This window comes from Camelus ferus, chromosome 19, assembly GCF_009834535.1.
Source record: "Camelus ferus isolate YT-003-E chromosome 19, BCGSAC_Cfer_1.0, whole genome shotgun sequence".
Taxonomy (NCBI): Eukaryota; Metazoa; Chordata; class Mammalia; order Artiodactyla; family Camelidae; genus Camelus; species Camelus ferus.
Window position 1 is genome coordinate 3,075,643 of NC_045714.1, and position 25,396 is coordinate 3,101,038.

The 25,396-nt window shown below is 46.7% G+C and overlaps 1 protein-coding gene across 3 annotated transcripts in view; it reads right to left on the bottom strand.

Annotated features, from left to right (window-relative positions):
• Nucleotides 1-25,068, bottom strand: part of ELMO2 (engulfment and cell motility 2) — a 37,667-nt gene extending 12,599 nt beyond the window's left edge. The window contains exons 1-10 of one of the 3 annotated variants that reach the window (XM_032461288.1): nt 24,954-25,068; nt 13,660-13,787; nt 13,308-13,348; nt 12,787-12,859; nt 12,207-12,257; nt 8,908-9,089; nt 7,211-7,310; nt 5,961-6,112; nt 3,628-3,706; nt 429-479 (exon numbers count right to left, since the gene is read on the bottom strand). In XM_032461288.1, the coding sequence (XP_032317179.1) occupies nt 429-479; nt 3,628-3,706; nt 5,961-6,112; nt 7,211-7,310; nt 8,908-9,089; nt 12,207-12,257; nt 12,787-12,859; nt 13,308-13,348; nt 13,660-13,737 (807 nt within the window). In that variant the 5' untranslated portion in view covers nt 13,738-13,787; nt 24,954-25,068. Of the gene's footprint in view, nt 1-428; nt 480-3,627; nt 3,707-5,960; nt 6,113-6,868; nt 7,058-7,210; nt 7,311-8,907; nt 9,090-12,206; nt 12,258-12,786; nt 12,860-13,307; nt 13,349-13,659; nt 13,788-24,953 lie in introns of those variants that run through there. The other 2 variants (XM_032461289.1, XM_032461290.1) reach the window with 2 other exon arrangements.
• Nucleotides 25,069-25,396: the final 328 nt, after the last annotated feature.

Sequence of the window (25,396 nt, forward strand, 5' to 3'; positions counted from 1 at the left end):
ACTGCTCTTCCTCTGAAATGTCCCAGGCTGCGTGTCCCTACTAGTGCCCCACACGACTCAGGTTTATGACTAATGTTAGCTGAGTGAATTCCTCTTCCGTGCCTATTTTTAAAATATTCCCTCTGGAAAAAAAATTTTTGGAGTTGTGGGGCAACAAACAGTATAGCAGGCCTAAGTATTTCCTTAGAGGCTCTGCAATTCCTGGTGGGATGGCCCCCCAGAGACAACTCTGCTTGCAGAAGATTACAAAACATAGCTTTCCAGTGTGAGAAGTGTTCAGTACCTTTGACAACTTCCCTCTGAGTGCCCATCCCACTCCCTGGTAATTTCAATAATAGCAATAACTCAACTATAATAATAGTAATAATTGCTGTTAGGAGTAACAAAACAATAATAGTAACAAAATATAGCTTGTTCTGGGAACTTACATTGAGGATTATGGACCGAAGGTGCTTCTGTGCAAACGCATTGGCCATATCCTGTGGGGAAAAAGAAGCAAACATGAGGCAAGGTCGCAGCCATGTAGCTGTGACAACTATCAAGAGGAAGGTGATGTCACAGCTCTGGGGCTTTTTTCCCTTAAATTTGTTTTCCTGTCAAGTTAAAAGTGGGCAAATGGAAAAAAATTCATAGACTATCAAATACACTTTAAATTCCGAAAAGTTCCCACACATTGTTTTTGAGTACAAATTAACACAAACAGGGTTTCCTTTCCCAAGGGCACAATCAACTGTGTCATCTTCAAAGAGGGACAAAGACTACTTCAGGACAAGACACCTGTGTTACAAGGATGCTGGGCGATGGACAATGAGCACAGGGCACAGAGCAGCATGATGGTCCCCAAGCCACATGCACCGTTCCAGGCAGACACCACTGCCAATGCTGGAAGGGACTCTAATGAAACACTGACGTCAAATCGAGGAAAGGACTTGGGCCCTAGCATCCTCCTCTAGCCCCCCAGCAACACACCAGCAGACGGAGTCAGGGCAGGATGTGCTGAAACAGCAGGTGGTCCGTGATTCACTTCTGACCAGTTTAGAGAACAATGTGTTGGGTGCTTTGGGGGTAATCTTTCATAATAGGGTCACCTTTTTTTTTATGTTTGGTCAGATTTTGACAGTAACTATTTATTTTACACACTCAGGAAATAAAGTATCCTAAATTAAGTGAATCTTCCAGGGAATGAAGCTTTAAGGGTCTTCTCAGAACCATTATTTTGACCATTCTTATGCAAATCTCCTAAAAATATATACACTTCTTTATTTCTGAAGAGACTATAATGATTATATAATTAATCGTCGCCAAGGGCTTGGCTTCATCAAAAAAAAAAAACAAACCATCAGTTATCATTCTGTGTTGTGACACTGTAATACCCTAAGAAGCTCCTGAAATGTGAAGCTATTTTCCCCTAAACAAAATGGTCCCAGATTACTGTGCTTTAAATTTTTCTGGCAGCTTTTCATAATTCTTCTGTCTCCTCCTTCCAACGTCAGCCATCACTTCTTATAATGTTAATTAGTATGACTTCACTTTCTAAACTGCTGCCTTAATTTAATTTTATACATAATTCTAAATTAATGGGCCTGAGGGAGCTGTCACACCTCTCCCATGGAGCAGTATCTGTGAGTGTTGTCATTTTTCTCAGAGCTGGAAGGCTTTTCTCTCTCACTTACAGATTTCCAGCCATATTCCAAACGGCTGACCCTCCCAGGAACATTAAGCTTTACTCTGTATTCCTGAGCACACATGGGCTGGCGGAGGAGGCAGGTAGACTAGAAACTTCTTTGGTAGCTATGGGATTAAATCCTGCTGTAGACCACACACCAAGTGGGGAACTGACAATGGTCTACTGCTAGAATATAAAGGCCTTTGACCAAAGTCTTCTCTGTGGTGCTGAGCAGAAAGCACTCATCCTCCTTCATATCCTTGTAAAGCTGACTTCTCTAGTGCTCCCTCTGACCAAGAAATGAGCATCCAAATTTCCCTCCGTCAATTGCCTAAAGCTTTTCCAATTCCTACAGTCTAGTAAGTGTCCAAAAGGGTACGGATTTACCTTTACTTTTGGCTACAGCAGGCTGGAAGGCAATGCATGTAGTTTCATCTAGATGAAAGTCACAGGCTATTTCTGAATTTGATCTTCCCTGGCTGAACCACAGACCATGTGAAGGCAGGTTACAAAGGAGAGATTGGGCCACTCACCCTGGGGCAGGCATCCCCTTAATCCTTTATGTGACTCTGATGTGCTTCACTTCCTAAGTGTCCTGACAAATGAGATTTACAGCTTACAACCTTTCCCTGCATCTTGGAGTCCCCTGAACAGCTAGATCAGATCATGAGACTCTTGCCCAGCTTTGCCCTCCCCACATGGAAGAGAGCGGGGCCCTTTCCACATGGCAGCGCTACTTACAGTGACAGGCAGGTCTAGAGGATTAAGGTGCTTGTCCTGCCGGCAGAAAGCAAAACGCACAGAGAAAAGCAGATGGAATGAGCTTTCAGCTTACATTCAAAACAGGACTAGGAAGGAAGAGGTTAACAGAGCAAAGCCATCCAAGAAAGACAAGGACAGACAGAACCACAGATGCTCCTGGTCCTCCCACCAGAACCTTCCAAGAACTTGGTACACGATCCGACAGGAATTCCAACTTACTGGGTCCATAGCATTGACAGAGAATGACAGTCTTTCTTTAGGACATCTCTTGGACCTCTACCAGAGAAATTTAGAATGGTAGTCCTGGAAGGGCCCTTAGCTTTTGATTTGGCCCTTTCATTTCACAGAAAGAGAAACTGAGACCCAGAGAGGTAAAGGCACTTGCCCAGCAGTGGCAGGAAAAGTATGCAGCCTCGGGGCCCTGGGCTCTTAGCTCGGCGCTTGCTCCGCTGCCCAGCTGACCCTTGGTTTCCTCACTTGTGAAATAGGGGTCTGGCTTCTTCTCAAGACATCCTTATGGAGTAAACGGGGCAGACGTTTGTTGTCCCCACATTACAGGTGAGGAAACTGGGGTTCCAAGAAGTAGAGCAATTTGCTTCATGTCACACAGCTAATTCACAGGGAAGAAAAGTTTAGAACCTGGATCAGAGGATCTTCAAACATGAAACTTTGACCTAAGTCCCTCCACCCCTGCTTCCTTAAGCAAGGACCTCATTTGTTCCTGCCTCCTGGGACTCGGTGGTGATGCCCAGAGGGTCTCCTCTCCCTGCTCCTTGATCCTCTAACCCAGGGGTTCTCACACTAAGGCCAAATGACGCCTGAAACCTGTCTATGTATTGAAGGTCTTAGGAGGACAGCCACACCCACTTGTCTGCCTATTGTTTGAGGCTGCTTTTTGCTACAGTGGCAAAGTTGAATAGCTGCCACGTGAACCACAATGCCCACCAAGTGAAAAACATTTACTTGTCCTCGAGAGGAAGAAGTTTGCAGCTTCTGCTCTGCCCTAAGACCCAGTTGGTTTCCCTCCTAGTTCTTTCCTGGGTCTTTCCTTAGCAAAGGCACTCTGATGGGTTCTGACCACAGAGGGACAGGAGGAAGGACTCTTGGGAAAATTACAGGAGCGGGGCGGGGGGGGGGGGTGGCGGTGAGAAGTCTCTCGGAAGAGCCCAGATGAAAAGCTTGAAAAGACAGCCACAGACCTGTCGCTTGTCCTCAGGAGCCTTCAGAAAAAGTGCGTTAATCAGTGCAATGGCGTAGGTCTGAATCTCCTGGTTGGAGCTGTGTCAACAGAGAAAGAAGGCAGAGGGAGATTAAAAGACTGACCTGCAAGACGATACTCAGAGATGGTTTAAAACAATCACGTGCAGACTGTAATCAAATAATTATCTGAAGCTAAGTCTCAAAAGCTTTCAAGGAGGGCAGACTCCCTCACTCAGCAATTCCACTAACAGGAATTTACCCAAAGACAGTCATCAGAGAGCAGTGCAAGGTGTTTCACTGAAGTACTATTAAAAAAAGAACGAACAGTAAATAATGCAAATGTCCACAGTAGCAACTCTGTGCGTGTATGTTGAAATTCTAAGCAGTCATTAAAAATCATGTTTTAGCATAAAGGCTCTTCAACTAGGATTAGGGATGGGCTTAGAGTGTCTGTGAAAACTGGAAATGGTGCATTCCATGAAGCTGGCGGACTGCGTGACATTTTTTCCAGGGAGATCAGAATCCATATTAGATTTTCAAAGGCATCTGGGATGCAAAAAATTTTAGAACTACCCTTTTAGAAGGTTCCTTGACATGGGGAAATATTCAAGCTCTATTATTCTGTAAAAAAGTCAAGGCACGCATAGAATGTGTCGTAAGATTCCAACTTTGTTAAAAAAACATGCATAGGAAAAAAAAAAGACCAGTGGGACAGTCACTTTAATGTTAACAGTGGTTATGTCTGGAGGTGGGATAATAGGCAAATGATTTTTTTATGTGTGTTTTTCTGTATTTTCAGAGTTTTCAACTATGAACTTATTTTATTTGAAACAAACAAAATAACTACAAGCCTTCTCTGGAATCTCATAATCCTGCCACTTGAGGTCGTCGAGGGTGCATTCTATGGTCTTCTTTTCAGAGGGGCTGCTGGGCTTCCTGGTCAGGCGGGGCATCTTAGACATCTAACGGAGGGCACTAAGTGTCCCTCAGCCCAACAGCAGAGGACATAATTTTTGGGGACACCAAAGGGCTGAAAGTATTCATAGACTGACCCCTAAGAAATGCCATGCTCTCCTACCATCCCTAAGGAGGTAACCAGGTCATTCTCAATTCAGAAACAAAGAAATCTGAGGTCAGGAAAATCAGAACTCTCCATCTGGAGTTTATATGTCCCCCTGACTTCAATCAACCTTTCTCGCTTTCTGGGCATGAAAACAGAGGCTGAAGAATTCCTTAGAGAAGTGACAAGGAGAAATCAGAGCTGCAAATCTCCTTGTGCTTTCTTTTTACTTGGACCAGTGGGAAGGTACAGGCTGAGAGCACAGCTGAGTGAAGACAAGGCTGCTGTAAACAAGCAAGTCTGGCTTCCCCTGGGACCAGCAGGGCGTTCTGTCAACGTCCCGTATGCCAGAAGGGAGTAAGAGTTAGGAAAGAGTCAGTGGTGTTATCACCACCTTTGTTTTGGGAAGTCCAGTCCCCTTAAATTGTGTGGAGTGTTTGAAAGTGAAGTAAAAAGAATGAGGAGGAGAGGAACAGTGCTCCAAAGGGTTCATCTATCTTCAGTTTTGGTTTACTGTCTAGTAAAATGCTTTACGATGTGGTAAGTTTCTTAAAAAACAGACAAAAGCAAAAAAACCCTTTTGAATTTATCGAATACTTATCCTGTGCTGGCCTCTATGCTAGACTTTTTATCTCTTTTGATCCTCACAAGTCTGAGAGGTGGGGATGATTAACCTCAGTCTAGAGACAAGGAAATTGAGGCCAGAAGAGATTAGGTAACTTGCTGAAGGCAAAGACCTAGTTTGCAGTAGAGCCTGGATTTGAACTCATGCCCTATACAATACTTCTTACTATCCCCCAGCAAGAGTTCAGCAAGAGTTCATTCAACAAATACTAATTGCTCTTCTACTTAAATTAAAACAAGGGATACAAAAATGACTGGTCCCTGTTCCCAGAGAGCTCAAAGTTTAAAATGGGAAACAGATAATAAAAATACAGTATTTTATATAAATATAATTGTCATAGGTATAAACAGAGGCTATTTGGCCCATAGACGAGAAGGCATCTAATTCTGTCTGGTACCATGGTGGGAAAAACTTCACTGTATCCTACGAGGTGAGGAGAGTTACAGAGGATTTCAAGCAGGAGCATAACGTGAACGGGTCTGAGTTATGGGAGGAGTTCTGGCAGTGGAAAGGGGATGAGTGGATGAACAAGCAGACCAGCATCTTGGAATACAAGCAAAGCAGAAGTAGAATTGGAAGACTTAAACAGAGAAAGGGGGGAGAAGAGAAGAGGCAGGGAAAGGAGGCTGGGCAGGGTCTCTACTTACACCTGGAGGTGTGAGATGAGCTGTCCCACGGTGATTTCCTCTGCAATCTTCTGGTACAGACTCTGGCTATTCAAGACCATGCTTTCCAGGATGGCCAGGGACCTCTGAAGGATTGACACATCCACCGTGGGCTGGCTCACGTACCCTGCAATCTAAAGCCAGGGAAGGCAGGCCAGTTAGGAAGCTCAGGGCCCCAGAAAGCTGAAGGCTTAGGTCTTGGACTGCCTGCTCGCCAAGGCTCTCCTCTTGGGTGTGCTGCCCACACTTGGACAGCTGTCCCTGGGTGGGCAGAGGTATCTCATTTATGGCTACCTTGGCCAATGTGCCAGGCAGTCCCTAGGCGTGGATAGCTCAATTTCAGATTACAGTATCCAGTCAACTGTGCTTCTTTAGATCAAAGGACTTAATCCTTTGTTTTCAAAATAAGGGTTCAGGCATGAGAAAGTGGAGGGTGGAAAGCAGAGGATCTGACTGATACTGGGATCTCATTTGCTCTCCATGTACTGGTCTCCTGACAGACACTTTGTCCCCATACACAAGTGGAACAGCAGGGACCTCGAAGTCTTGTAATCTAGTCCCTTTTCTCAATCACCATTGACACATGTGTATCCTTGACACATGGTCATTTCACTTTTGCCCAAATATCTCCAGCATGGGAAGCTCTCAACATCCCAAGCCAATGACAGGTGTAATTCTAGGTCAGCAGATATGTCATTCATTGGTTTTAATTCAGCTTTCTGAGTTGACACTGACCCTCCTTGTAGAATAAAGGAGGCCCAAACCAGAAGTATCTCTTCCCACCCACTAAGTTCAATTTGACAATCAAACAGGATACCTTGCAGAATTGTAAACAGAAGACAGAGTAGTAAATATAAGGCAAACGAAATGAACATTTTTTTTTTTCTAACCAAAGAGGAGGGAAGGCTCAGGAAGTAGGTCAGAAGACTTAGGGATGGTTCTGCTTGGCTGGCTGGCGCTAACCCAAGTCTCACTGACAATCCAGCTCCACTTTGGCCATATGCAGTTGTGAGAGCACAGTTCCATCTTCTCAGTGCAGGCCCTGTGAGTATAACGAGGTACATCTTTCAGGAGCCACAGGAAGGCCAGAGCCTGAGGATGAAAAATCTGGCCTCAGGGACCAGTGAGGCCGACCCTCACTGGAACAGCTGTGTTGCCTGCATATTCCCTCAAGCCTGGAGAACAACTGGAGACTGAGGGAGGAGAGAAAGACAGAATGTTAGACGCCTCACCTGCTTAATGAAGGTGATTGAAACCATGTCCCAGGAGACAATGCCATGGTCCATGAGCTCTAAGAAGGCAGTCAGGGTGAATGCCAGCATCTCACTGTAGCTGAGACATGTACAAAACACACACACAACAACGCAGTGGTTCAGAACCAGGGAGCACAGGCATGAAGGCAGCCACAGCAGGGACAGATATCAACGCCAGCACCACGTGAGGAACCGGCGGGTGCCACTGTGAGCCAGCACCTGTGCAAACACCTGGCCAGGTGTGGAGCAGGTTCTCCCCATGCATCTACCACTGAGGAAAAGGCTGCTGGGTCTCAAGGAAACTGGATCACTTATCCATTTCTCAAGAACAAAAAAGACATCAGACCTTTGTCAAACCCAACCCTTGGTGGCGGCACCTAAGGGGGCTTATGTCCCAGGTTCACCTTTAAGGCCAGAGGGCAGCAGAGTGCAGGGGGAAAAGGGTTGAACTTTGCACTTGGGTTCAATTCCTGTTCAACTATTTACTAACTGTGCAAATTTTATGTTTTCAAACTTCTATTTTTTTCTTTGTAAAACTGAGTTCATCTCATAGCATTAACCTCACGCGGTTGTGGCGAGGACAAGATGATGATGTATGTGAAACCCTTCCACAGTGCTGATGGAGAACAAGGGTAAAATGTTTTCTCCCCTTTGTCTCCCTCTGTATACATTTCATCCTTTATACATCTGTACAGTGCTCTATAATCAACAAATTATATTCCCATTTACAAAGCATGTTCTGGTCCATTCTTGTTAACAATACTCCTCAGGACAATACAGCAAGGGAGGTATCACTCCCATTTTAAAGAGGAAGAAATGAAGGCCAGTCCAATCCTGCACTCCTGGGACACTGCAGAACTCCTGGGTCGGTGCTGATGGCAGCCAAAGCCTTCAAGATTTCAATGCAGCTGGAAAATCCAAGATTTCAAACAAATACCCAAGATCTGTTGCTCAATTTGGCTAAAAATTTCAGTAACTGATCCATCAGCTAAAAGAAGACTTCTGACTCCCTCTCTGCCAGCTTAGGTTCCATAGGCTTAGAAACTAAACATCTGTTTATTCACTGCTGATAATGGCAAGGCAGTTTCCCGCCACGTTCACCTTGGCACTGGAGTTATCACAAAGATGTTCATGGTGCATCGCAAAGTTCCAGATCTCCCTCTCCCTGTGAAAATGGGTGGTAGGGAGATGGCGAATTGGTGGGGGTGAGCTATGGTAAACACAGAGGAAGGCCTGTGCTTCTCTGTGTGCATATGGAGCGAGGGGGTGACAGGCGAGGGAGGGAGCAGGGGCAAGGTTAAGAACAGACAGATACCTGTTCTAGGTGATAATGACAGTCTGCTCCCTAACCTCCGTCAGGTCAATCATTTTCCAGAAATGATTTCAGCCATGCACTGACCTCTCTCTGACTTCTGCAGCCCTAATTTTCACTCCTCACTTGGCACAGTACTGTTTTGTACCATCATTTAATTTGTGAGAGCCCAGTTAGACTGTAAGAATTAGGACCACAATAGTGAATTCTACCCCTCCGTGGGGACCCTGATGCTTGGCGCACTGCTCTGTATACAGAAGGTGCTCAATAAGCTCATTTGACTCAATGGAAGTGGGACTAGGATGCCCTGCGGAGTGTCATGGATCTCTGAGAGTCCCCATAACAAGACCTCAGTAACACTCACTGGGACAAGAGCTTGGTTCCACTTTCCACGAGCCGCGTCAGCACAACGATGCCATCCATGTTGATGAACTCAGTGGCGAAGGTCACGTCAGCAGAGAGCTTGGCCAGCTCCTTCATGGCATCCAGCCGGGTCTCCATGTTGGACGACTGGGTCCTCTCCATCAGCTGGCGTGCAGCCCGGGACTGTGAGACCAGGGATGAGATACATGCCATCTGCACCTTGTGGCAGGTTACTGCTCTGTGAATAGCTCACAGGGGCCTTTCTGTGGACTTCCAAGCCCGAGGCAGAACTATTTTTTCACACTGCTTAAGATTTGCTAAATAAATGTTTATTGAATCAATTAGCATATCCCCAGTATGACAAGACCAGTCTGTAGTTACATGTATCCTTCCTGTACCACTCCGGTCTACGGATTAAAAAACTCACCAAGGGAATACAAGGGAGATTGGGCGATGACAGTCCACTAACTACGACAAGTCACAAAGAAACAGACATTGGTTCAATATAGGAGAGCTTCCTATTAATTAAAGCCGTCAGACAGTGGAAGAAGTTGTCTCTTTAAGTACTGGGCTCTCGGTCACTGGAAGCAATCAAGGACAACCTGGACAACCACCTGTCAAAGATGCTATCAGAGGGATTCTTGCACTAGGGGGGAGAATTAAATGTGATGATCTTCAAGAGCCTTTTCAATCTGAAAATGTGATAAGCCTGAAAATTTTCTTTAACTTTCCTTCAAAGCCTGTATCATTGTTCCTCAAAGTGACAGCCCTGGGGAAGTTTTTAAAATGTCAAGGGGCCAAAAACAGCTAATTTCAAAATAGCTTTTTGAAAATGACAGCTGGTTATGGAGCCTTCTCCTAGCACGGGAACTTTTCATAGAGGAACAGCCGCCCGCTTCCTGTAAGCGGCGGCTATAATCCCTCCTCTCGTGTTCACTCATCTGTACTGTTGCTGGACTTACTACCTTTATAGTTGCTGCCTCACAATTGACCTTTTCATCATTCTCTATTTTTTTGTGCATTAATTTAATGTTCTTGGTTGGAATGGAAGAGTCTGGAGAGAAAAATGCTCCTGTGGTCTTTATTTTTCTTACAGTGCTAAGCAAGTGACTGGAGCCCAGGTTCTGCTGCTGCCAAGGAGTCAGGCCTGCCCTGCTCTCTCCCTTTCCCTGTAACAAAGACGGCTCTTTACCAGCACACTGCCTGTGAGCACACAGAAACCCGCCATTACCTCCACGCTGGGGAAAATATGCTCCACGAGAAAAGATCACAGGACAGAACAATTTGAAGAGCACTGGTCTGCATCACAGTTAGAAGCTTCCAACTCCAAATTTAGTTTTCCTCTCAAGACAGCCATTTCCAGGCCGCCACCTCCTGCTCCAGAGAGATGTGCTTCCGGGAAAATCAGCTACTCTGGGTAAGAGGTCTGTAAAATGCCTTGGCACTTCTATAAAAGTGCACGGCTCGCAGACTGCTACATTAAACTAGCAGAGCTCAGCGGGGAGAAATGAAGTCCTCAGGACGTGAAGAGCTCAGGAGGAGAGATGGGAGCAGAACACTGGCCTAGAGGCGAACACACCTGGGTCTGAGAGGTGCCTGCCGTGTTTTGAGCTGTCAACGGCTGGCGAGGTATTTAACCTCTCAGTCTGTTTCCTTGTCTGAGAAACGAGGCTATCAAGAGTGCTCATTTCATGGGGTTTGCCAAGATTAAGTGATGTCATATACGTACAGTATTTAGCAAAACAGAGGTGCTCAGCAAATGTTACTTAGCTGCTTTACTCCACACCTCCCTTCCTCTTGGATGGACCAGTCTCTCACCTCACAAGAAAACAGGTGCCATCATGCCCTTAATTTTGGCAGCCCTTCTACAAATGTACCTAAGCTACCCCCACACCACTGGTCCTCCTCTGAGGCAGAGCAGTCAGGGCGAATCCCTCCCCTTGGGCTGTGGGCGCCTCCTGTCCTGACCTAGTAAGGTCCTGTTCCATTACTTACCCTCTCTTTCCTGCACCATCAGCCTTCCTCTCTTCCATCCTAACATATTTTCAGGGACATGTAAAAAACTGTGACAGAAGTTAACCACTGTGAAGGGCTGGAGGAGGCAGGGAGCAGGATAGAGGAGGGACAGGAGTGGGAAGGAGACCTTTCACCGTATCTGTCGAACCTTTTTGATTTTAAAACACATGAATGTTTTTTACCTCTTTTCAAAAAGCGTATCTTTTCAACTCCATATCCCAAGCTAGGACTTTCTCTAGCTATTTCCTTTTGTAACCAAGCTTCCTGATAACATGGCAAACTCAAGGTCCTCTTACACTCAAACCTCTGCAGTCTGGCTGCCACCCAAGCATCCCAATGAAACTGTTTTCATGAGGACCACCAGTGACTGACTGGTTTTCCAGATCACAGACTGCTTTTCTGTCCTCAGTTTACTCTCTCCCTGCTCACTGCAGACCACGCCATCCTCCATCCTGACACCCTCACTGCCCTCAGCTCCTAAGCCATTTCAAACTCATTTTCTTTCTACCCTTCTGGGGGCTTCCTGAGTCACCTTGCAGGGCTGCTCTTGCAGAAATCAAGGAGCCATCCTGGATTCTCCCACTCTTTCCACAGCCTGTGCATGCCCTCCTTCACCAAGTCCACCTCCAAGTACCTTTCCTGCCCATCTTTTCATCTCCACTGCCATCACCTCCATGGGCTGTTGACACTGCTCATTAGCTTCTCGAAAATTCCTCCTACCACAATCTTCCTTTTTTCAGCCCATCTTCCACAGTCACTAAAGTGATCTTTCTAAGACGTAAATCTAAGCATAACATACCTTCCTGCTTGAGCTCTTTCAACGCCCCCACGTTGCCTTCTGAATAAAGTCCAACCCATACACAGGCCACCCAGGAACCTTCAGCTGGCTTCTGTCCTCGGCCACTCAGCGTTCCTGCCTCACCCAGACAAAGCACATCTCTGCTTGGAATACACTTCCTTTTCTTCTTTCTTCAGGTCATTCTTGCTTATCCTTCAGCATCTGAGCCAAGGGTCCCCTTCTCTGGAAAGGCTTTCTGGGAATCTTCAGGCTAAGTTAGGTGGTCCCTTTTCTGAGTTCCCAAAGCTCCCTAAGCAACTTTCTCTCAAGACCCCTGAGAGAGGCCTTATATTGTATTTGTTGGCTTACTCTCAACTAGGCTGTCAGAGCAAAGATTGGGTTTTCAGCCTTCACAAGTCTTAGTTTCTAGAACAGAGTCTGTTCCATGGTAGATGTTCATATATGTTTGTCAAGTAAAGGAATTCCTAAGGAAAGTGAATACCTACCGGGGAGATAGCCAGCTGGAGGATTGTCCCATTCTTAATGTCACTGCGAGTCTAGGTAGTAAAGAGAAAAAAAAGAGCAGCTGATAAACTAAAATTGTGCATGCAAGCTGAATCAACAAGAACATTCTTTTTTTTTAATAGGATCATGCTATCTGTTTTTTTAAATGAGTTTTTTTTTCTTTTTCTCTTTTGTTTCTCCCTTGACAGAAGCACTGTGGATTGAACCCAGGACCTCATGCACGCCAGGTACGCACTCTACCACTGAGCTATACTCCCACCCCTCCTTTCTGTCATTTTTAAAGTAGTTGTAACTGAAACTCTTCAGTCAGGCCCTCTTCTCCTGCTTATTTCTTGGCAAAGAACTTCTAAGATCCTTTTCAAGCGCCTCTCAGGAAGCAGAAGCCGCATTTTCCCAGCCACCACAGGAGAACAAGGGCTGGCGCTCCCTGATCTGCCCAGGAAGCAGCTCTTACCCCTTGAGTGGATGCACCCTGGATGTAAGGAGGGAAAACAGCCCCCCCCCCTTGGCTGGTTCCCTTCAAAGCAAAGCCTGTACCGGTTTTGCTTTCCCGGTACTAACCTGTTCAGTGATGTAGAGCTGGGGACCATCTGCGTAGCGGAGGGTGTAATACTCTGGGTTTGGCAGTGACCACCTATGTAAGAGAAAAACAGTACAGCTCGTTTGGCCATGCCTCGGAACCTGTTTAGAAGCTGCAAATAAGTAATTTTCAATAGAGTTGCTTAAAGGAATGGGTGGTCTATTTGAAGTACAGGGGAAAGAAAACAAAGCTCTGGGTTGAGACGTTGAACAGTAACCCCCTCAGCCTTCTATAAAGACTGGCCCCACAATCGGTGGCTAATAATTCACCACGGGTCTCAGATCCCACCAGGACCTCAGGTGGGGCACTGCTGGGCTTAAAGGGAAAACTAAAGATTGATAGGTGGTCTTAGGGCCATCCCCACCTGCTATACTTCCTTCCTAAGACAATGATCCACAACAGCCCCGCCCTGGGGATCCTTTGGCAGAATTCCCTTCAAGGTCTGGCAGTTGCCTTAGTCTTCAGTCTGTCACAGTCCAAAACGAGGGCAGTTTCAACTTACCCATCACAAACTTCCTTGATGATGGATGCCAGGGGCCGTTTCTGAAAGAGAAAGCAAGAGAGATTCTTCACCAGCAGCCCCATCCCGCCAGTGCCAAGGCCCATATGAGAGGGTCTGCCAAGCAGGGTCAACCTGCGGCCTGAGCACGGACTTCTTCTCTGAGAGCTTTTCTCAAAGAGGAAGCCTCTCTAGGTCCTGGGGACCAAACTTCCATAGGGTGGGACAGGCCTCAGCTTTCCTGCCGCTGGTTCTTACTCATGATGTGAGTGGTCCCCACCCCTAAAGACATCCTCTGCCGTGCACTCCCCAGGCCCCTCTCCTTGCATCGCTACTCCTCATTTCCAGAGTTTACCTGGTCGATTTCGAGGAGCTGAGCATTAGCACCTGGCCACTCAATGGCCACTTTGACGATGTCTGATGGTGGTGGCATCGTCCCCACTGGGTCCTGCTTCTCCAAGACACACACACAGACACAGCTGCCTGGGAAGAAAGTATCAGAAAGAAAGAAAAGGTCAGAGTTTGCCTTCATTTTTCACTCTTAGTACTTATTTCAGAAAAACGGAGAATATTGTCCAAAGAAACATATGGAACTACTTGGCTTGAATTTTTCTAGATCACACTACACCTTTTCCTTGGGCTTTTAGTCTCTTTAGATTAAATCAGCAAGTAGAAATAGGACAAACCTATCTATCAACTGTAGATAAGCCAGTAGCAGGATCTGCCAAAGAGACACTTCAGTTTAAGGGCCAGGAAGGGTCTGCGGTAGGGGAGCATATTTACTGCAGTCTTGTCCTGGGACCCTGAGAGGGAGAAGCATATGCCCTGAGACAGATAAGAACAGACACAGCCTTTTCCTGGCTGAGCAGTTGGCTGACAGAGCCAGCTTGCTCTGTTCTGCTGTCATCCCAGGAAGAGCCCGGAGTCAGCAGGGCTGGGCCAAATGCTCTCTTGCTTCCTCCCTACTTATTGCTGCCATTCTTTCCCCCTCAAAGGACACAATGTGGAGCCTCCTCTGTGTGGGATGACACAGAGTTCAGAAAATGGGGAAGAGAAACGGGACAGGAAATGCTATTTTAGTCCCAACTGCCAAGGGCAAGGGTGGCTGAGAGCACAAGTGTAGTGAGATGAGGATACCCCCACACAAAGGTCCCACTCTAGGAGGACAAGGCTCTGGAAGTACCTCTGACCCCCTCCCCCACTGCTCTCCAAAATAAAGGAAAATAAATCATTCTGAACAAGTCTGTAAGATGGGCCCATGTGACCGGTATCCTAGGCAACTCTGTTAGCTTAGTGGTGCTCCAAGCAGTAGCTAAAGCATCCTCTCCCCAAGGTCTGATGAAGGGAAGTCACTCCACTGATGGATTATTTCAATGTGTATTTACACTCCATGCCTGCAGGTTCAGGAGAGGCCTCTCTTTTAATGAAAAAGACTTTTCTCCTGCATCCTCCAGGTTTAACCACTCACCCGCAATTCATGCTTCACTAATGGAGACCACCTGCCCCTCCTGGAATATGCAGCTAAGCTGGTGCTAAGCCAGTGTTCATGGATGCTATCATTTTTTTCAGCCCAAACAGATGTCAGTTCTCACAGACTCGTTAAGCACAAACCTCGGTGAAAGGGGTATGTACAAGTCCCTCCCCCTACAAGCCAGCAGATCTCAGAGAGAAGCTTCCATGACCATTTCCTGAAAAGGGTGGGCTGCTTCAGAAGTCAACTGTCAAAAATACCAACACTGCTAAAAGATGGTATTCTTTTTTTTCTTTTTTGACTTTTATTTTTATTTTATTTATTCATTTTTTATTGAGGTATAGTCAGTTTACAATGTTGTGTCAATTTCTGGTGTACAGCACAATGCTTCAGTCATACATGGATATACATATATTCATTTTCATATTCTTTTTCACCATAAGCTACAACAAGATATTGAATAAATTTCCCTGTGCTATACAGTATAAACTTGTTTATCTATTTTATATATACCGGTCAGTATCTGCAAATCTCGAACTCCCAGTTTATCCCTTTCCACCCTCCTCCCCACTGGCAACCACAAGTCTGTTTTCTAGGTCTGTGAGTCTGTTTGTTTTATATGTAAGCTCATTTGTCTTTTTTTTTTTTTTAGATTCCACATATGAGTGATATCATATGATATTTTTCTTTTTCTTTCTGGCTTATTTCACTTAGAATGACATTCTCCAGGGCCATCCATGTTGCTGCAAATGGCATTATTTTATCATTTTTTATGGTCGAGTAGTATTCCATTGTATAAATATACCACAACTTCTTTATCCAGTCATCTGTTGATGGACATTTAGGTTGTTTCCATGTCTCGGCTACTGTAAATAGTGCTGCTATTAACATTGGGATACAGGTGTCTTTTTGAATTAAGGTTCCCTCTGGATATATGCCCAGGAGTGAGATTGCTGGATCATATGGTAAGTCTATATTTAGTCTAAAAGAAATGGTTTTCAATGTGTTTTCATTTATTTTTTTGAGTCCTCCCAGCAGCCTTCTGATGTAGGCAGAATAGGATTATTACCTCCATCTGAGGATAACAACACTGAAACTCAAGTTTGGTTAAGTTGCCCAAGTTCAGCCAGCTAATAAGTAGTAAAGGGGACAAAACTCTGGCCAGTGCTCCTCCCCTCCCTGCTGAGCTACACTGAATTTCTGCTCATTGCAACTAAATCAAGCCTAAAGGTAAAGTGGGCTGGCCTCATGGCCCCGAGAGCTTCCACAACTTCTGCAGCTCCAGGCAGAATGTTTCACGTGTAATTTTTATGTGCCTAGACACACAACAAACCTCTGAAAAGAAACTGGCCCACTGGAGTAAGTCCTGGCTGAGATGCTTTGCTCCAGTGACACAGCAAACAGGGGTGGTACCATGAATTGGATGCCTAGCGCAGGAACCTTTATCCTTATCTCGATCTGCCATAATTAGGAGGTATGACTGTATAGATATGAGATCATTTTTTTAAATTGAGCTATAATTTACATATAATAAAATGCACAGAGCTTATGTATATATGTGTATATATATACATAAAATAGAAACACACACACACATCCTCCTGTAACCACCCCCCAAAACAAGACACTGAACATTTTCACACCCTCCAAAACTCCCTACCTCCTTCCAGTCAATCCCCCACCTTCCAGCCCTCCAAGAGGCAACTTCCTTCAGACTTCTATCACCATAGATTTGTTTGGCCTGCTTTTGTACTTCATATATATGGAACTGAACAGTATGGCTTTTTAGACCATTTGTTACTTAGGTTAGTCTCTTCTTTTTAAAAATAAGTAGGCAGTGTAGGTACAAGAGGAAGAGTGCTGGGCTGGGATGATTTCCCCGCTGAAGAAAGCAACTGGATTCAGAGGCCTCAGGACCTAGCCACAGCTCCATCGCTAAGTGTCTGGGTGCTGCACACGTGTCCCTACTACCCTAGTCTCAGTTTCCTCCTACTGTGAGGTGAGAATGTTGAACTAAAGCACGTGTCAGTTGCCGTCAAAGATTCTAAAGTAGAGCTTAAAACTCCAGATGAAGATTGCCAGTTTCAAAGTCCTCATCAAAAGAAGATACACCTTTATTCCAATGGTGCTGCTAAGAAACAAACCATATTTTGGGGAACTCCTTTCTGAATACTGTCTTTGAAGATAAACAAAGCTAAAGCTCATTATTTTACAGTTATACTTTACTTTGACCCCACATGGCATTTCCTAAGTTGATTCTCTCTTTTTTAAAGTCAGCCCCGACTTTAATTCCAAAAATTCACACCCATTCTAAAGCACAGGGATTTGCAACCACCAGGACTATTCCAGAGATACTACAAGCCCCTGTTCTCAGTGACTCTGCCCTGGTCCACAATGTCCAGGCAGCGCATGTGTGCTGAGTGGCACTCTGCCCACCCAGGCCACAGCCAGTGGGACCGAGGTGAACACAGAACCTTAGCTGGACTAATCCAATTCTTTCTCGTAAGCTTCAAGACAGACTAACGGAAATGGATGACAATGGGCCCTGGAGCAGAAAGGTCATGCTCAGCTTCAGAGCAGGTACCACTCCAAGTCAAAGATATGGAGAAGTAAAAACCAAGAGCCTTGCAGAGGAAGCTGTTCAGCAGGAAGAATACAGAAATGTGTGGATGACTGGAGGCCAGAAACCACAAAATCCCAGAAAGAGATGGAAAAAGCTTGCATCTGAGGACTTTCCAGATTCCATGGCTACATCTCTTATACTTGGGGTACCTGAAATCCCCCTGTATTCGGCCAGTAAAACTCCCTTCAATTAAACTAGCTGCATTTCTATTCATTGCAACTAAAAAGACTAAGGTTGACCTCAAGCTTTGAAGGAATTCTAAACAGAGGTCTGAATAGACAGCAGCATAACAGGCATAAGATGATGGCATTGAGCAGGCCCTTAATTAACACTGGCTGAAATAATGATGAGCAAAACCTTATTAGATAAGTCTGGTTTGTTTAAAACAGATCAATTATACGGTGACTTTATAGTAGTCATCTTGGATGTAATAGTAACATGGACACAGCCTCTTTATAGTTTATCATTCACGTCTGTAGCATTTTTATGATGCTCCTACGAACTGTGAAAGTCATCTCCATTTCACAGATGAGGCAAATGAAGTTCAGACGGGTTGAGAAACCTGTCTTCCACATGTCTCCTTCCCACCTCCCCCCCACAAAAAAAGAAAGAAAGAAGTCACATCAGAACTGGGTCTCAAGACTGGGTCTTACGACTTCAACAGTTCCCTTCCATCTATAACACTTCCTTTGATGAGGATGATGACATTAGCTAACAATTACATACTGCTAAGGCAGTGTTAATTCATTTAATCCCCACAGCAACCTGTGAGGTATATTATTACCTCCATTTTACAGGTAAAAAAATGGAGGCACAGAAAAATTAATTACCATGCTCAGTGTCACACAGCTTGTAAGCGGCACAGCCAGAATCTGGCCCCAGGCAGTCTGGCTGTTTGAAAGCCACGTGAAAGCAGGCTGTGCTGTACCTACAGCAGGAGCTCAGTGGAGGATCTGGGTCTGGGCACCTGAAGCTAAACACACTGAAGCTCAAAGACCAACACCAAGAGCTCACCACTGTACCAGTAACAGAGCCCACGGCCTAAAGTGATCCCCACTTGCCTGCGCAGTACTCAGCCCTTCACAGTCCAGCCAGACTCTCCTCACTGCTTGCTATTTCTACAAGGCAGGCCATCCTCCTCCTTCTCTTCTCTACCTCTGCACTTTCTCTTCCTTCCTTTGACTGTCAGAAGAGCTCATATTCAAGCTTCAAAGCCCCACTCAGATGTCACTTCCTCTGTACTAGTCTCAGCTTTCCTCACGTCTCCCCAGAAGAGCAAAAGAGGAGGGGCCCTGTGTTCTGCGGCATTCTTTCACACCTCTGGGAGGCTCCTGTCCTGCTCCATTATAGTCAGGTATTCACACAGCTCTCTCCTTCGCTCTCTCCTTCACTCTCTCCTCTGGGGCAGGTCCAACCCTGCAGTCTCATCACCAAGCACAGCACCTGGCACACAGTCACGGTTCAGTAAGCACCTGTATCTGCTCAAATCCCACAGCTCTGACCTCAGCTCCTACAAACCACGGCTGGCTCTGCCTGGAAAGGGACTGGCATGAAGCACTCAGGTTGTATGGTGTTCCCTCCATGACCCACCACCTTCTACCTCCACAGTATCTCCACCATTTAAAGTTTTGTTTTCATATCTAACATCAGGACGTGTCTCGCTGGAATATCAGATTTAGCACCCCTGACTCCAGTTAAAAGAAAGAGGGGAATATCCCTCTGCTTTGATCCCTATGGAAACGTCAGGAGAGAGGAGACTAGAAGAATAGTATTCACCAGGTAACAGTCCCCGGATAAAGGATCTCCTCATGGGGAACCCTTCCAGCACTCGTCTGCTTACTCTTTTCATTTTCATTTTAGAAAGGAAGTGGAAATTAGGTCGAAGCAGTTCAATAACATTGCAAAATTCTCAGGGTTATAAATAGCCTCTTGCTCTACCACTCAGCAGTACTATAGAGTTCAACAGCAAACAGCCAGCATAAGGGAGCAATAGATTCACAACCAGGCCCAGAAGGCAAAGAAGTAATAAACCCTTCCGGATTAATCAACTCTCCATCCCCTCCTCCCACCTCTTTCAAGTATTACAGATATAAAGACAATTTGGAAAACTCTAAATGTCACCAAACAAGAAAGAGGCACACACTGATCTGACGAAGATAATTCTACTCTAAGGCATGAGAATGAAAGCCCAGGTTTTCAAAGGCAAAGCTGGGGAAACAAGAGAAAAACACCATCAAGCGTCCTCTAAGCAGCTTCTGGAAGGTGTGCGTATATAATGAGCACAGTTACAAAAGGTCCCATGGAGCTCCATCAATCCACCGCCCCAGCAGGCCCTGCTCCAGGGAGCTGGGTTCTGAGAGCCGATCAGAGAGGAAGTGAAAGATGATCCCTTTCCATTAGTAAGGAATTCGGATGGAAGGAGGCCAGAAGGTCTCCAGTTCCCCTCCTTCCCACTCATTCCTTTAAGGGTGAGATTGCCACATGCTTTTTGTTCTGTTCTTTAGCTTTTGATTTCGTGGGGGAGACTTCAGTAAGTTTGGAATGCACCGCACCAGGAAGGGACCAGAGGTCACACCCTCTTTCTAATCGAGAGCAAAATCTCAACAGAGGCTTCTCCCTCTGAAATCTAGAGTGAGAAGTGACTCAACTTCCCTCCGTTCAGACCCTTGCATGAGGGTGAGACTCTGAGGTGCAGAGAGGGAGACTGATTCACAGATGCAGGTTGTGACAAGTACTGCCAGAAATGCTGAGAAGGACCATCATACCAATGGCAGCCGAGGTCTCCCTTTTTCGTTGAAATCTGTTAGACACAAGACTCACCCCAACATGTAGTCAAAAGCCACTTAGAGCCACGAGCACGGTGAGGACGGGCATGGAAACAGGGTAACTGACTGGGCTTCTCAACACCTACCCTAAGGATTGCCTACGTCTCCTCTTCTCCTGCTCAGAAACCACAGCAGGGTTCCCCTCCTTACAGAGCAAAGCTTAGACCCCCCAGGAGAGCACCCAGCTCCTTCCAGCCTCACTGCGGCCTCCAGACCACCCTCGGAGACACTGTCACAGGAGGCCACCTTGTTCCCTCAAACATCATGCTCTTCTTCCAAGTCCTACTGTAGCCTCTGCCGTTATTCCCTCTACCTTGTCCAGATGACGAGCTTCTTCTTTTTTAACTGAAGTACAGTTGGTTTATAACGTGTTAATTTCTGGTGTACAGTAAAGTGATTCAGTTTCATATATATATATGTATATATATATATATATTCCTTTTCATATTCTTTTTCATTATAGGCCATTACAAGGTATTGACTATAAGCTGCCAAACTTCTGCTCAGGCTTTTAGGCCCAGCTCAGACAGTCACTTTTCCATGTGGCCCTCCTAATCCTCTCACCTCAGGCAAAATGAACTGTGCCCTCATCTGTGTTCCTATCTTTTATCCAAACCATTATAATCCCACTGATGAATAATTCTCCACATGCAGCCTTTTGTCTTGCTATTCAAAGTGTGATCTGCACTCCAGCACCATCGACACTGCCTGGGAGCCTACAGTCATGCAGAATCACCCACTCTGGCCCAGACCCACTGGATCAGAACCGGCCTTCCAACAGGATCCCCAGCTGGCTCACATGCACGTTCTCGTCTGAGAAGCAGACTCTAGACCAGCGGTTCTCAACTCAAGTCGTGCCTCATCACTGCCCCTGGTCACTGTCAACCCCCCCGGGGGGTTCTAATGAGTGGCCAAGCCAGGAGCCAAGGGGCCAGGGCGGTTGGCTATCAGGGCAGGGACTCATCAAGTCCACGCCTACTCCCCTGCCTGCTGTTCCCTCAAGCTGGCAGCACAGTGCCTGGCACAGAGCTGTTCTCACAGAATGCCACACCCAGAACACCCTCTAGGAGGCCCCGAAACCAGTCTGTCTTTAAAACAGAATAAAACACTCATGACAGAGGATCAGCTGTTGTCTGGAACTCTGCAAATCCCTATCTACAGTCATCAAGATAGACTGTAGAAGGGTCAGTGTTTACTGACCACTTGCCCCAGTTTTTGGAAATCAAAGAGAAACTGAAGTGGAAAATACTGATGAAGTGGAAGAAACCGGCTGCCTTCATGGGGCTGCCATGGCTGCAGCAGGAAGGCCGCGCTTGAGGAGGGAGGGAGTGTGCCGAGCTGAGGAGTAGTCCAGGGTTATGACTGAAATCCCCGGCTGTGGGCCTGAATCCTTCAACCCTTCAATGCCGACCACAACAACACAGCATTGTTCTCACAGAAAAATCAGGCCAAGCCTCTCATTTTATAAATAAGGGAAATGAGGTCCAGAGAAGCCAGCCACACCACCAGTCAGGGATAAAAGAAGGCCTAGCCCCTCCACCCCCGGTCAACCCGCCTCTGCAATGCAGGAGACCTGACCGCCCAGCTTTGCCACCAGCATGAGCCTCTCTAGATCTCAGGTCCTGATCTACACGAGGAGACTGGACTAGACGTTTGTGAGGTCTCTTCCAGCCCTGACCTTCTAGTGAGACAGAGTAACTGAACTAGGTTAGGAGCTGCTGTTCTGGAGTGGGACAGACCTAGATTTGGATCCCAGCTTTAAGAATTTCTTTATCTATACAATGGGGATTCGAATCAACCTTACTCTATAAAGTTGCTGTGAACATAAGGTGGGATAATATATGTAAATCATTAAAGCATAAAACCTGCACAGGGTAAGCCAAATTCCAACACTGTGAAGTTGAAGATGCAAAAACACTGTAACTAAGTTTCCCCAGTGTAAATAAGCCCCAGCTGCCAGGCTTTAGTTTACTGATGACAAAATGAGACCACATACTCCATGGTAATCAGGAAGGAAAACTAACATAAAATTATTATTATTTATCTCCTAGCAGAAGAATCTTGGGAGTTTCATAGTTCCAGAACAGTGGCCAATACAATGCCTGGCACATAACAGGTGCTTGACAAATCTTTTCTAGTGACTCAATTAAAACCAGTATGTTTAATGGGGTTACAAATTTAAATGTCTTAAGCAGCCCGGCAGGTAGGTAAATAAGCTAAGCAGCATCTATGTAGGAACTGTGGTCAACTACGAAGTACCCGACCTGCCTAGAGGAATTCAAACTCAGCACTTCTAAACACACTACGCAGCCTGGCCTAGACAGACACAGCAGCCTCTGCACACCATTTCCGGTTCATCACACCGCACGCTGTCCCGCACCTCATCAAATCATTGTGTGATGTGCTCTTGTCTTTCCAAGTACACAGCAAGCATCCTGAAGATGAGGGCTATGATTTATGCTCCGCGGTCACCCTAAATGGCCCAGAGCAGTGCTGGCCTCACAGTAGTGAGGACCTCGGTCAGTGAGCAATTGTTGAACTGCACAGCTGGACTGCTAACTCAAGCCCTGTAGGTCCAGCACCTTTGAGATGCCACAGTTCCTAGGACCAGGCTGAGCTGGTGCGGGCTGTGCTGAGCTATGGTGACTGGATCAAGAAGCACCTGCCTTGCAGATTTTTCCTTCAACTGCATCAAATACACTTGTTCCTGAGCCACTAAGGCAAGTGGTACTGATGCATCCAGAATCCCTGTCTGTGCATGGAACAAGACAGAATACGCAATATACTCATAGGTGCCATTGTTTTCAAGAAGTTTAACCCCCACTTCCTGCACCCCCAAGCTTCCAGAGAACCTCCTAGAGGCAGCACAGGTACAGAAAGATCAAACTCCAGATGAACAGATTGGGGTCCTGGTCCTCATCTTGCCTCCTCTGCTCACAAACTCTAGGATGACTGCTGGCTGACAACATAACTTTTAGGAGCTTCATTAATTTTATTTGGAAAATTCAGATAATAATTACCTCAAAAGGCTAAAGGCAATTAAATGCTGCAAGAATATAAAGCTTCCAGCACTGCACACCCCAGATGAGTGGCTATTGAGCATTTGAAATGTGGTTACCACGAGTTGAGATGGGCTCTAAGTGTAAAACATACAAATTTCAAAGACTTAGTACACACACAAGGATGTGAACTCTCTCATTAATAATGTTTTTATACTGATTATATGCCAAAATAATATTCTTTTGGAATCTACTAAGTAGATTCCAAAAAGTAATCTCACCCGTTCCTTTTTATTTTTTTAATGTGGCTACTAAAATTTTTTTAATTACATATAGTGCATTCTATTTCTGTTGGACAGCATTGCTCTAGCACAGAGCCTGGCACATTTTTTTGTGTAGGACATCAGGGACACGACTCACACACTGTTCCTCCTGCCAAAGCCAAGTCATCCATTCATTTATTTAATACATTTTTTTTAACAGTGCCTGGGCCTGTGCAAGATGCTGGAAAAACAAGGAGCAAAACCAGACACTGTCTTTTTCTTTGTGGAACATACTAATCTGGTGGGATAGGCAGACATGAATACTTTCATAAATAAATGTAAAACTGCAGCTGTTCAAGCACTGTAAAGGAGAAGTACACAGTGTGATGACAGTGGGGAATTCACTTGGTGGGGCAGGTGGGGACCAGGGATGCCTTCGGAGGAAGTGATACTTGAGTGAAGATTTGAAAGATAAAGAAGAGTTTACTGGAATAAGCCAAGCAGGGAAGATAAGCCAGGGGAGTAGGAACGTTAAGGGTGAAGACCCTGAGGAGGGCCAGAGCTTGGTATGAGGAGGAACAGGAAAAGGCCAATGTGACTAGCGTATTGAGCAAGAAGGGTAAGTACACTGAGATTAGGGAGGAGAGGTCGGCGGGTTCACATCTCCAGGGCTTGGGTGAGGATCTAGCGCTGGCCCTGGTAGAGGTGCAAGCCGGCCAGTTACAAACCGCAGAGTATCCGGATCTGATCTGCATTTTGAAAAAATTCCTCTGGCCAAGGTGTGAGGCCCACTGGGGAGTGGCCCGAGTGCCTGTGGGCAGATAGGTTAAGACACTGCCTCAATCCAGGTAAGAAGCGAGAGAGGCCTGAACTGGGGCGAGGGAAGCAGCAGAGGTGCAAGTACATGGACTAGGGGCTACTGAGCCGGCCGGATCGACGGGGCGGGGTGATGAGCAGTGGCCGTATGTGTAGGAGGAGGGGTGGCGATGTCAAGAGAGACTCCTGGGCTTCTGACGGGTGCCACCCAGCCCCAAACACTCTCCGGGCTCCTATCGAGCCCTCTCCCATCCGGTCCCTCTCCCTCCCCTCCCCCCACCGTCTCGATGCGCCCCCAGGTTCCATCCTCCCACCCTCCTCCTCCCCCATCGCCCCCACCCCGACCCCTGGCCGGCCCAGCGCCCGCTCCTCCAGGCCTGGGCCGCCCTCGTCACCACCCGTCGACCCTTGCCGGTCGGAGACGGTGCCCTCCCCCCCAACCCCGTCCTCCTGGCACGAAGAACCCAGCTGGGCCGCGACCCCTTGGGAGCCTACAGAACCGGCACGGAGCAGCCCAGGCCCATTCTCTCCAGCTCCTCAGCCCCCTGACAGAAGCAGCCCGCAGCCCTCCGCCCACTTCCAGGCCTGGCCTCCCCTCCCTGCGTCCCTCCGGCCAGGCCCTTCTCCGCGGCCCGGCGCGCCCCTCACTCACCAGGACGCCGACCTAGGCCCAGCTCCCGCGCCCGGCTCTCACCGCCGCCGCTCCTCCAGCCTCCGCCCACCCCGCCTCCCAGGGACCCCGCCCCGCGCAGGTTGACCCGGGCTCCTATTGTTCCGTTTCTCTGTCACGCTGAACTCTCTTTCTTCAGTTGGGTTGCTTACCTGTCACTCAAGAGAAGGCGGGCCCAGCTGCTGGGGGAAACTCCGGCGGTCCCCGCCCGGCTAGCCGAGGCCTCTTAAAGACACAGGCTGCCTTACCCGCCGCGGGCTATGGGCTTTGGAAGAATGGGATTTGTCAGCAAATGTAAGAAGCAGCATTCCCTCGCCCTCCACCCCTAGACTTTTCTTTTGGCACAGCCCGGGTGTAAAGGAAAATGCTTTGGTTCCTTGTGATAAATCAGAGGTTTTGAGCGCTCAGATGTCCTTTGGTAGCAC